The sequence below is a fragment of the Solanum verrucosum genome, unplaced genomic scaffold, assembly GCF_900185275.1.
Source record: "Solanum verrucosum unplaced genomic scaffold, falcon-dt-bn FXZP01000280.1, whole genome shotgun sequence".
Taxonomy (NCBI): Eukaryota; Viridiplantae; Streptophyta; class Magnoliopsida; order Solanales; family Solanaceae; genus Solanum; species Solanum verrucosum.
Window position 1 is genome coordinate 3,134,402 of NW_026019982.1, and position 12,981 is coordinate 3,147,382.

At 27.4% G+C, this 12,981-nt stretch overlaps 1 protein-coding gene across 1 annotated transcript; it reads right to left on the minus strand.

The window, feature by feature from the left end:
* Positions 1-7,446: 7,446 nt before the first annotated feature.
* On the minus strand, positions 7,447-8,958 carry LOC125817543 (vascular-related unknown protein 1-like). Its single transcript, XM_049497086.1, has 3 exons — positions 8,644-8,958; positions 8,000-8,065; positions 7,447-7,881 (listed from the first exon to the last, which is right to left on the minus strand). The coding sequence occupies exons 1-3, from the start codon at positions 8,956-8,958 to the stop codon at positions 7,726-7,728; spliced, it is 537 nt and encodes a 178-aa protein (XP_049353043.1). The 3' UTR covers positions 7,447-7,725.
* Positions 8,959-12,981: the final 4,023 nt, after the last annotated feature.

Here is a 12,981-nt window from a genome sequence, read left to right on the forward strand (position 1 = left end):
TAGTTTAATTTTTCATTTTACTTGTCATTTTTGATAAATCTGGGCAATATTTTTTTCCAATTATATCCTCAATTTATTAAAATTGAGTTAATATGTTTGAATAAAATACATTTGGGACCCTATCAAGTAATAAAATAAAATGATAAACTCACTATATCAATCATTATTTTCTTTATTGATGTATCAAATCAAAATTTGGCAAGTAAATAGAAACCGAAGAAATATTCCTTAGTACTACCAAGTTTTTTTTAAAACAAAGAAGTACTACCAAGCTTCTGTCACGGCCTTACGGGTATTAGAATTAAATTAAATTAAGAAGCAAAAGTTGTTGGAATTAGTACAATATTTAAAAACATGCTTTAGTTAAGTGAACATGTTTAGACTAAATCCAGTGAACCAAATATTTAACGAAGAGCAGTCAAGTTGCGACGTGCATTATTACATTACTCAATAGTGATGGTTTCATTTCTTCTGTCATTAGTGGCAAACACAAAAGTAATTACAGTAAAATCTCATTAAATTAATACTCGATTAATTAATAATTTCTCTAAGATAATAATTTTCTCCGGTCTGACTTGGGTTAATGGAAAAAATCACTAATAAGATAATATATTTTCAGAAGACTCATATATAAATATATGGTCCCATTAATATTATAAATTAATAATTCTTTAAAAGTACAAATCTATATAAGAAAATTCAGTAAAATATGATTCTATTATGTTCTGCTTTTTGTTAAAATTTAAATATAGTTGAAGCACATCTCTAACTTTTCTTATTGCATCCAAAAGTTTCAGTGTTATCTTTTCTAATTGCACCATAAAATTGTGACGAGTTCTAGAAGCAAGTGTTTCCTTACGTGTAATGGTGTATAACTAGTTCCAAAGGTATTGTATCATCAACATTGTTTTTCCAATGATATCCACAATTTGTTTTAAGCTCTGGACCTCTGAGAATGTATCATTTTCACCCATTCAATACGTTATAAACGTCCATTTTATTGCGGCAACCGAGATCATTAATCATGACCTCAAGTTCAGGGATGACGTTTTCACAAGTGAATTCTTTCAGATTCTTTGAAATTTCATCCCTGAACAACTTTTTCGGTGTCGAAACACTCTTTAAATTAATAAATAGTAATTTATCAATTAAATAATACCTCTACAAAATAGTAATATTTCATGGTCCCGCTTATATTAATTTATTAGAGAGGTTTTACTGTTTTATCTTAGTTATATATTTGGATAGTTAAAAATTACTCCCTCAATCCTTTTTATATATCATCCTTATTATAAATAGTTAGTCCATAATATTTGTCATTTCATAAAATCAATACACAAATTACAATATTCTTCCTATTTTACCCTTGTGAGTTATTAGCCTTGAAAATATACATTTGACCAACATAAAAAAACTAAGTGAATAATTCATGTTTTTTTTTTTTTTATCAAATTAGTTAATCAAAATAAATTAATTCATATTTATTGATTGAAAAGTTGACATAAAAATAAGGGTAAAATAGTAAACTTACTTAATTTCTTAATGCATGAGAAAAAAATAATGACATATAAATAGAAACAAGGGGAATATTTTTTTATCATATTTTTTCAATAATTTTGAATTGTTAACTATAGTATCATATAATACTCTATATATAGTTTTGAAATATATAGATTTTATATATAAAGAAAATGTTGATGAATCTACATTCAAATTCAAACAGAATAGTATTAGTTAGTTTAATTTTTTATTTGTACTCTGAACCAAGTTAAAGAAATTGACACAAATGATTCTTATTTATGTTTTACTGTATAAATCTTAATTTCTAGATTAAATAATTGCTTTATTAAGGTTATAATATTAAGTTTTTTTTAACTTACACCTCAAAAATTAGCTTAAACGAAAGATGAATTATCTGAACCTTGTAAAATTAAATTTTGAACCTAACTCATTAAAGAAAAACTATTGAAGTTCATATAAAACCATCTATTTCATTAATCATCTATGTGGAAAACTTTCAATCTTCAACCAAGGTACTTTTGATTTTTAAGAACAATTACTTTTACTAATAAAATGAAAAATATTATTTTATTTTAAACTTTTAAACTAATGAGTAATCAATTGAATAATTATTTCTAAAAGTTATAAAAGATAATCCGAGACGAATAAAATATATTATACTGATGAAAAATCATTTACCCCCACCCCACCCCACCCCACCCAACTCCAAATTATATGACAATACACGATAATTGCACTAATCACGGGGTGTACTACGTACCACAAAAACCTTCACTCTCTAAATACAACAATTGTGGCTATGCATTATTATTATTGCTGACTTTAGTGCTATTCTGCTTGGCCAATCACAATTAATATTTAATTTTTTGCTTGTTGGTATTTTGCTCCTTCCGATCTAATTTTGCTTGTTACATTTTTTTTGGGCATGCCTCTGAGAAAAATATTAACTAAAGTATTTTTATTTATTTTATTAATTTTAATTTAAACTTACTAATTTCTTTTTTACTATATTATTCTTTCTTCATATTTATTGAGTAAGAATAAAGAGATAAAAATTAGTAATTAATTATATTTTGATTTTCTAAATAACAACTAATTTGAACCAATCATTTTCTATAAGCATGTGAATTGAAATGGACCAAAGAAAATAGTTGTCCGCTTTTACTTATCTACTATATTAAAAATAAATATTTATTTTTACTTGTTCAACTTAAAAAATTAAAAGATAATTTATCACTTAGTTTATAGTTCATTCTTATTATAAATTACTATCTTTTTCCAAAATATTAATTTGATTATATTTAAAGATTGATATAATAAAATTGTTATTCTATTTATTGCTCCTCATAGAATATGTCAGATTAATATTAAACAAGTAAAAATGAACTAAGAAAATACTTTGTCACGAATATTCAAATTTCTACCGTACTGAACGAATGTTTGTCTAGTTATGTCTCTTGACTCAATTTCCTCGTCCCATTACCCCCAAAATAGAATACACTGATTTTCAAATACTAAATTACTACATTTTCAATTATGCCCTTTTACTAAGGAAGCTTCAACCTTATAATGGTTAAGAATAGAAAAACACTAATTAGATATTGTCAATATCCCACGTTCATTTTTACTTATTTATTATTTTAAAAAAAGATTTTTATTTTTATTTTTTAATATATATATAAAAAAAGATAATTATTTATTTCTTAAATTATTTTTCAAGACTTAATACTCAACATCAATTAATAAGGACAATATAATAAAAATAGTCATACAATCATTATCTTTTAATTGAATGTGTCAAATTCAAATATAACAAATTGTTTATTTTAGAATCAACTCCAACACTTTTATTTCCTCCGTTCACTTTTTACTTGTCACTAATTCTTAAATGAATTTTCATTTTTACTTGTCACTTTTAACATATCAAAAAGAGACAAAAAAAATTTCCATGTTTTACCCTTAGCATTAAATACTATTTTTCATCATTGTTTTCTTAATGAATGTACCAAGTCAAACAGTGATAAATAAAAATGAAGCGCAAGAAATAGTACTTGATGCTTTTTAGGAAATTTAATCAAAACTAAACTAAACTGGTTTTATGAACGTCTTAAAGAGATAACGAAAAACGACAAAAGGATAAAGATAACAAAAAATGCTTTGAAATAATTGAATTTGATTGATTAATTCTGTGTTGATGTGATGATATCCGACATTTTACAAATTATACAGAGAAATTGGTCATTAGCGAGCTTAATCCACTATCTAATCATACTAAAAGTCATATTCCTAAATATGAGATCAAAATTATGTGATAATTGCTGCGCATCCGACCACTTCATGGTATATGTAAAGGGGAGTGTTTTTTAATAATATACTTTTAGAAAATAATAATTTATATTTGACTAATTAATTTTTAAAATATTTTTAAAATAATAATTAATATTTAGCTAAACTTTTTAAATTTACTTTTAAATTTATTTTCTCAAAATCGCTTTTTAAAAAATAGTTCTGAAAAATAGCTCATGAAAAACAGATTCTGTACTTTTTGAAAGAGCTTATTTATTTCATAAAAAACTCAAATAATTCAAGAGCTGACGTGAGGATTAAACACTCCATATGTCGGACATTAAAATTGCCTAAATTTGAACTGACAAGGTTAATTAAGCCATGCATGTTCTTAATCTTGATTTATTATGTATATAGTCTGTTAATGTTCCATCAAAGTTAAGATAATTACTGATTTATGACCATTCTATTTCCACTACTTCCTAATTAACCTAATTCATTTGACTATGTTAATCAATGATTACACCATTTAATCATCAATTAAACAAAATTTCTATAATTAGCAACCATTGTCATTTGTCAGAGACAAAATTTCCCCCACCAACCGATGTGGGATAATTCAACATTTCTTTGTCCACCAACATGGGTTGTGGTGCATTGGTGGGAGTGCTTCACCCTTAACCAGAGGTCTCGAGTTTGAGCTCTGGGTATGGAGAAAATCATGTTGAGAGCGCCACCCCCGAATGGGCCCTGCAGAGCGCAATCCGGATTTAGTGGAGCTCCAATGTGGGCTCTAGACACCGAGTGAGATACCAAAAAAACAAAACATTTCTTTGTCCATTTTATCGTTAAGTAATTCTTTCAATTTTAATTTTTTTTTACCTTTATCGTTAAGTAATTCTTTCTTAGACGTATTAGAGTACTACGCTAGTAGTTAAATTTAATTTTCTTAAGCATATTAAGAATTTAACTTGATAAATAATCATTTAATGAAATGTTTTTCTTGGGAGTGCAAAATATAAATTGAACTTGTAAAAAGAAACAAAGGGAGGGAGTAAACAATAATCAACCATCAAATTAAGGATATGGTGCAGTGGATAGGAATGCTCTTCTCTTTATTAGAAATTTTAGATTCGAACCCGGGATATTTTTAGATGTAGAGAGCTCTACCCCCAAATAAGGCCTATCCGACACGATCAATATAGGTACGTCCAAACATCAGATGAAAAAAAAAATAATCGTCAGAAAATTGACAATGCCATATATTTTAAAAGTTATTATATAGATTGTTATTACGTCCGCAACTCCGCATCATAGACTGGATGACTATCAAACTCAAATTAAGTTAACAAACTTAATTATAATAAATTATAATATTAACAAACTTAATTATGGTGTGTTGGCAGTCATTGGTCTTCATATTCTTAATGTGTACATATGCACATGGAGGGGTCATCTTTATATTTAATATTTTAATGATAAATACCTAGTCATAAAATTAAACCTTTCCTACTAATAAAATGCAACTAGATTTTTAACTCTAGTCATATTGTTTATTGTCTTCTACTAAATAAAATAAATATATAACTAGTAGATGAGATTGAGATTAATTAACATTTTTTAGGACTAATAGTTTTTTCAACGTGTAGCTATTGGTGAGTAAGATTGAGAATTTGTTTAATCGATAATAATAAATTAGTAAATTATATCCATAAATGAAAAAGTCCAATGTATTTGTCGAATATAAGCTTGACGGATAATTTATTTATTTTTTACCAATTAAACACAGACTTCTCCTTTAAAAATTAACGCCAAAGTCGTAGGCACAAGAATGAATATTGGAATATACTTGCAGTTTTTTTTTCTTTTCTAGTGATGTCGTAAACATTACCAGCAAAATTATATAAATGTAACAACATTTTAGTTTCAAAACATAGCGGAATATATTGTATTTATGCACATAATAATAGTGAAATACATTGTATTTGCTTGCATAACAAGTGTTTATGCACATATACAACATCTCTATCGCGGAATACAATATATGTATCTACACGCATAATAATAATAATTAAAAAAAATACATTGTATCCGCAATATATAATATAATATATAATATATGTCCGTCCACATAATAAGTATATCTCTACGTATATAATAGCTCTATCTAATTATATCGGTGTGAATAATAAGTGTATTTACGTATATCTGCTAAAATCCCCAAACTATCGCTATATTATATATGTAATTTTTAAACTATCATCATACAAAATAATTAGAGGGCTGAACTACTAGTACAATAATTTTATTGTTACACCATGAGAATAATTAGGTACTGGTGGTTCCATTTATTAATTAAGGTTAGTAAAGTCAGTAATTTGGTATAGACTAAAAAGGGATGTAAGCAAGCCTATGTCATAGCCTAGCTAGTATAGGATACCCTCTATATATGTTTCTCTACTATTTGATACTTATATAATTATATGATCACACACACTTGCAAAAAAAATATGTTATTATACCAACCATGGTTGTTGTGATGGAGTGATAACTACTCCTTCATCCTTAATTAAAGGTTTCGGGTTTGAGTTTTCTTGGATACAGAGTCACCTTTATTAGGGAGTGTTAAATTTAGTCGAACTCTAATATGAGTACCAAACATCGAGCAGGAAAAAGATATTATTGTGCTTTTCCTCCTTGGGTTAGGTATTACTATTATTTTTGTTTTCGACCTCCAGGAAGATGGAGAATAAAGGAAGTGATATAAAATAGATGACATTATGGTGGCTAAATATGTATTATAAATGATTGATGCATCTAAGTGATAATACTTTCTCTTTATCGTTTATTAGTAATTAAGTGGGTTTTTTTTTTTTATAATTATTTTCTATTCGATGTCTGATTCTTGTATTGGAATTCAATTATTCCAAATTCCCCAATGTTATTCCACTTCCACGCTTGCAACTTCCTTTTTATGCTTCATTTTCAATAAATAAATAAAATTGATCTCTTTGATTTATTCTTTTTATTATATGTTAGTTTTCAATTTAGAATTTCTATTGATATCACTCTAGTTTAGATATTTTTCCAATGATGATATGCCAAAAAATGTTCCATTTGTACTATAATGAGTATTTGTGATTTGTTTTCCAAATTAAAGAAAATAGAGTATCCCTTTTACAAATTTAGTATGTTTTAGCCTATAGGTGCAATGCATTCTTACGTCTTTTATTTTCTGAAGTAAGAAAAAAAAAATTAGTTTGTATGTTCGTGTACATATTAACATGTTTATATAAATATATATACATTTTTTTCTATTAATTTTATAATTTTCTACAATTTTTAATGTAATTTTTATATATTTTTATTATTTATATGTCTATCTTATTAATTAATAAATCGTCCATAAAACTTAAGCCTTCCTCTGTTAGATAACGCCTTGCTTCACGCCCATACTTGTTAAAACATTGATCCTAATATATGTTTGAGAGAAGAAATGACAATTTTTCAATTTCAACTAATCTTTAGTTAATAGTCATGAACATTTAATTAATATTTAGGCTAATACCATGATATATAAATACACATAGATAGTAAAAGGGAAGAAAAAAATAGAAGAGAAAAGTCATACATACAAAGTTATATACAAATCCCTCTTTCACAAATTTATTTTCATCTAAGAAAAGTCTTACTTACATGCCACTATTTCATACTAGTAGCTAATACATTTCTTTCCCTAAAAAAAAAAAAAAAACTGAAAAATATTTTTACATAGTGAGAGGAATTAAATAGACTTTTTTTTTTTATATAGTTCCGCTAACTTAAAGCAAAGAGTACTTGAGCTTAAACTGACAAATCAAAGTCACTTTCGGAATCATACTTTCTATAACTAATATGTATTTAATCAAACGAGAACGCTCAGCCTCTATAGTTGACCAACATGGACAAAGGCACCAAACAAAGCCCCTTCTTCTTGAGGTCCATATAACTTTTGTTCTTTTCATCAAAACACAGAGTACTATTTCTTTCTATTGTCTCCATTTCTTGTTGTTGTCTAGAGCCACCTTCAAATCCCTAACCAATAAATAAACAAATATTGAAAATAAAATAAAATATTAGTTTCTACTTATTTTATTTTTAAAAGATTCATATTAATATGTCACAGAATTTAGAGAGAACATTAATTAATTACCAGAAAATTTCCATTATTGTTGTCTGTTCTTCGGTAATTGATGTCCATTTGCTTATTAAAACTTACCTATTAAAATCAAGCAAGTATCTCAATACAAAATATTATGCAAGACCAAAGACCAAAAAGAAGAAAACTAATGAACCATAAATAGGGAAAGATTGTTCAATACTAGTGCTGGTGAAAGGTAATAATTGTATGATAGTAAATCTATTTATTAAAAGATTGGCACTCTAACGGTTAGACATGACCACCATTATAAAAAATTTAAAATATATAAAATAAAAATACACCACACAAAAAACTGAGAAAATCATCTATTAATTTCTGTTAAATGACCCTTAAATGCCAAAATATGCCGTGGATTATGATGACACTATATGTACTGCTCCCTCAACTTTTTATGGAGGGTTCCTTAATTTTTTTTTAAAAATATCATCCGATTTTGATCTTCACGAAGGATTCAGAAAAGAGTCCGCACCTTAAGGGATGATGCATGTGATGTAAACCTCCTATCCTAATTAATACAAACATTTAATGTCTGCTTTTACGGCTTCAACTTATAAGTTACACAAAAACAACCTTATTGTTGCTGCAAGCTCCCTTTGCTACTATTATAAAATAAAAAGGTGAAAAAAGAATGATACCTTAGGACTATTGACAGGTGAGCTAGCAGTGTCTTCTAAATCAGGATCAGAGATTTTCTTGTTCCTTGGTTTCTTCAAATTCAATCTCTTAAGAAATGGTGACCCATAATTATTGTTGTTACAATTGTTCCAAACAGCATGAGAAGCAGCATCAGACAACAAAGAGGGACTTCCAAAACTATCACAATATGTGCTATTTTCACTATTATTGTTATGTTGTTCCATTGAAAAATCCTCAAAATAAGTTGTCCATCCACTTTCTTCTTGTGCATCATTATGATCACTTGTTTCTTCTTGATTCTTATATGAATCCATTTTCTTATAAGACCAAATTAAAGTGCTTCAATTTGGGGAAATATAATTGTTTGATTATTGAGGGAATTTGATGACTTGTAGGCTAAGGGAAGCTAAGAAGGCTTATAATTTATAAACAATAGATTATAACATGTTCAGCCAAAAAAAGGTGGGGGCTCGTGACGTGGAATCTCGATGGTTGGGCCAAGTGGGGTAGTTAAGGAAGTTAAAATGAACCGTTTTAATTTATTAAAAGAAAATTAAACATGCAATTATTTTATTTTAGTCGGAAGTCTTTCGGAAATAACTCATCTGTCTTAAAAATCAGGGATAAGGTTTGAAAACACATCTATATCCTCCCATTTTGGATATGCACAAGTAGATACTTAAACTTGTATATAAAATTGAAGAAATAAACATACACATATATTCTACGTGACATAATACACGTAGGACGTTACACAAGATGCAAATTGTCATGTAGAATGTCGTCTATTTGCTTAACTTTATACAAATTTAAGAGTCTGCTTATACATACCTAAAGTTGATGAGCATAAACATTAGAGATATTTATATATTATACCTAACTTTTAAAAGTTATTTTTTCTTTTAACTCCTTGCTCATTCAATCTCAACTACACAAAGAGGAACAAAGTAAGTAACTATCATTTTTATCATGTTACTAATTTATATTTATCATTACAAATACACCTAAGTAATTACTCTATCCATTTCATTTCATGAGTTGTCTTAATTTATTTGAGCAAGAAATTCAAAAAAAGTAATTTTCTTTTTGAATTTTATGATCTTAAAACTTTAAATATGTATATATAATATAAAAATATGTTCGTTCAATTATGTGATCTTAAACATGTTAGGTTTGATGTCGAAATAAAAAATGTTATAAATAGAGGTACTTATTTATAACATGATTGTACAATTTTTTTTTGTAAAGTGCATAGAAATTAAGCTCAAAAAATAAAAAATAAAAACAGAAAAGAAAAAAGGGGGAAAAGAACGTGCAGAAAGGAAAATAAAATTCAAGGAAGATAGATGATAATGGTTGACTTGTTGGTTTTGTATGTATTTGCTACTGTACTAAATTAATGAAGGAAATTATTTTCTTTTGGTCACCCACTTTTTGTCTCAACAGAAAAAAGTGTTAATGCCATTGAGACTTTTTGTTTCTTCCATTATTATTATATATATTCCTACTTCTTGAACTTTTAGTAGTTGGTGAACGCATTAATTAAATTAATTACTTGTGAACAGGTGCATGTACTTGGAAAGGAGTTTTAAGGAACGATAAATTGTTTTCGTCTGATCGATAGTTTTAGAGGAACGATAAAGTTGTTTTCGTCTGATCGATAGGTCTTAGTTAGATTTGAGCCATGAAAATAACTAGTACTAATGTTTGCATCATGTATATTATCTATATGGTCACACTCTCATTGCCCTTTTCGAACCTTACGTGAATGTGAGATATTTTGTGCATCGAATTGTTTCTCCTTGTGCATAAACTAATATAATATGCTCTAGGTGCTCCATGTCATGATGATCAACCATGTGTGTTTTCTTAATTGGTTTAGGATAATTTAACTTAGCTAAGGAGAATGTTTGTCAGTTTGATTAGGAGGGTAGATTAGATTAGATACATGACTTTACTTAATCAAAATATATTAATTATTATGATGACCAAATAAGAAGGGGCATTAGTTTATTGAGAAACATTAGTTAGTTATTATATATGTTGAAATGGCAAGCAACATTTCATGTATGACTTTGGTTATTGTCAAAAAAATTGACTTGTACTATTCCTATTGATTAAATATTAGACAAACAAATAATTATGCTAAACTATATGTTTAACTTCTGTTAACCCCTGGATACTCGAAAGAGTCATCTAAATCCCCGCTAAATATAGTACTATAATTTTAATTTTATTAAAAGGAATAAATTAAATTAAATTAAATTAAATTCAGTGAGCTCCCTCAATTCTGATCCAATCTGCAAGATGATGACTGGAATCCTGTTGTGTAATTTAAATATAATGTAAATTTAATTACTAATTAGAAATTGATAATCAAGCATAATTGGTATACTTTGTTCAGTTTAGTCGCATGAGGCTTGTCTAGTGTAGTTCTGTCTCTCTAGTATAATTTGTGAACTATTATATTAAAGCGAAATTTACTCTAAGCTCTGTTAGGCATTTGATAGTTAATCAATATAAAATAGTTAGGCATTTGATAGTTAAACAGTGACCATGAATAAGTTCATTTTACACAAATCTTTTTTTTTTCCCATAAATGTCCAAAATAATTATTAAATTATTCTTAATTTTGTGAAAGATAACGAATTTTCTTCTTTAAGTCCCCGCAATATGCGGAGTCTAATAAAGGGTAAGAATAGGACCACTTCAATTCCAGTTTTGACCTGGCTAGTGTATATTGGGTGTATTTTACTGTATATGTTATGTATAACACTTGTACAATATACTGTGACATGCACACAGCATACAAGTACATACACCGATGTACAAGTGTGTATAACCAACCATATGTTATCATGTGTATATCATATACATGTCTTGTATATTTTGTGTATGCCAATGTATATTATTATATATCATGAGTATGTCAAGTGTATATATTGACGTACATATGACGATATATACAGTACATGGAGAGAAGAAATTGTGGAAGCCATGAGAGAGAACTTCGATGAAAAAGAAAATTACGATGGATAAACAAAGTAGGATAAATTACTTATATACACAACTTTACTTACCTTATTCTCCATTTTTCCCTATCTTTTTGAAATATTTCATAAATCCCTTATTTCTCCCAATTCTTAAAATTTGCAGATACATAAGATCCACCAGCCAAAACCCACGTTTATTACTCCCCTTTTAACTCCTTTTTTCTCTCCCTAAATTCACTCCACATTCTTAGTAGTTACAATTTTCAAATTAATTTGATTTTCAAAAGGATTCTCTCTCTCAAGTCAATCAATTTCAAACATGTGAATAGGTAGGGTTTTGTCTTCTCCATTGTTGTCTTCTTCCATTTTTTTTCCATAATTTTTTCCTAATACATATGGGACAGGCCCCTTCATTTAGTATTGGGGTTAATCAACTAAATTCTTCTGATACTAATTTGAGATCTTGGGGTCCATCTCGTCCTCCTCCAAAATGTAGGTGATGGTAGACTTGCTATGACAATGTATTGTCAAGATTTTTATTGTGCATCCAATGGACTACCACAAATGCAGCAACAATCTAATACATTATCGATATGTTGAGAAGGATAAGGAGAAGCAGATCAAATTGTTGGGTTTTTTTTTTATTTTTTCTTATTCATCTTTTTTGATATACATGGATTCATATTTTTAATGTATCTAGTTATTTTTATTAAATTAATGTATAATGCTTTCTTTTCAACATTATGATACATTACAATTTCATCATGCTCAATAAATCGTGTTCAAATTGTATAATCTACCATGTATCAATTGTTTGTTATGTATCTGTAGTGTTTAATTTTTGTTTAGACTTATTTAAATTAGAAGATTAAGTTCATGTACACATTACTCAATAAATACACTTGATACATAAATCATATTATTCTATAGATAAAACATCGTGTATCAAATTAATTGATAAGATGTAATTTAGGGTCTTACACTATGGGATTATGTAGATTATACTAATTTTATTCATTATTTGAGGAGTTGTAATTTTCTGAAATTATTGATACAAAAATAATGTTCAATAGTAGCGGGCAATTTTTGTATCATCTGTGGAGTTGTTGTAATTATGTGAAGTTATTGATACAAAAATAATGCTCATTGTTGTATCATTCAAAACCTGCACTATTAGAGTGTGTATTAGATACACAAATTTTACTAAAATGTATCAAATACACACATAAGATACATTGCAAGTTACTAATTTAACTGTAATCCATTATTTGTATCATGTTTAAGTGTTGGACAATTTTTGTATCATGTTTAACTAGTGAGCATTTAGTATCAAATATAAATATA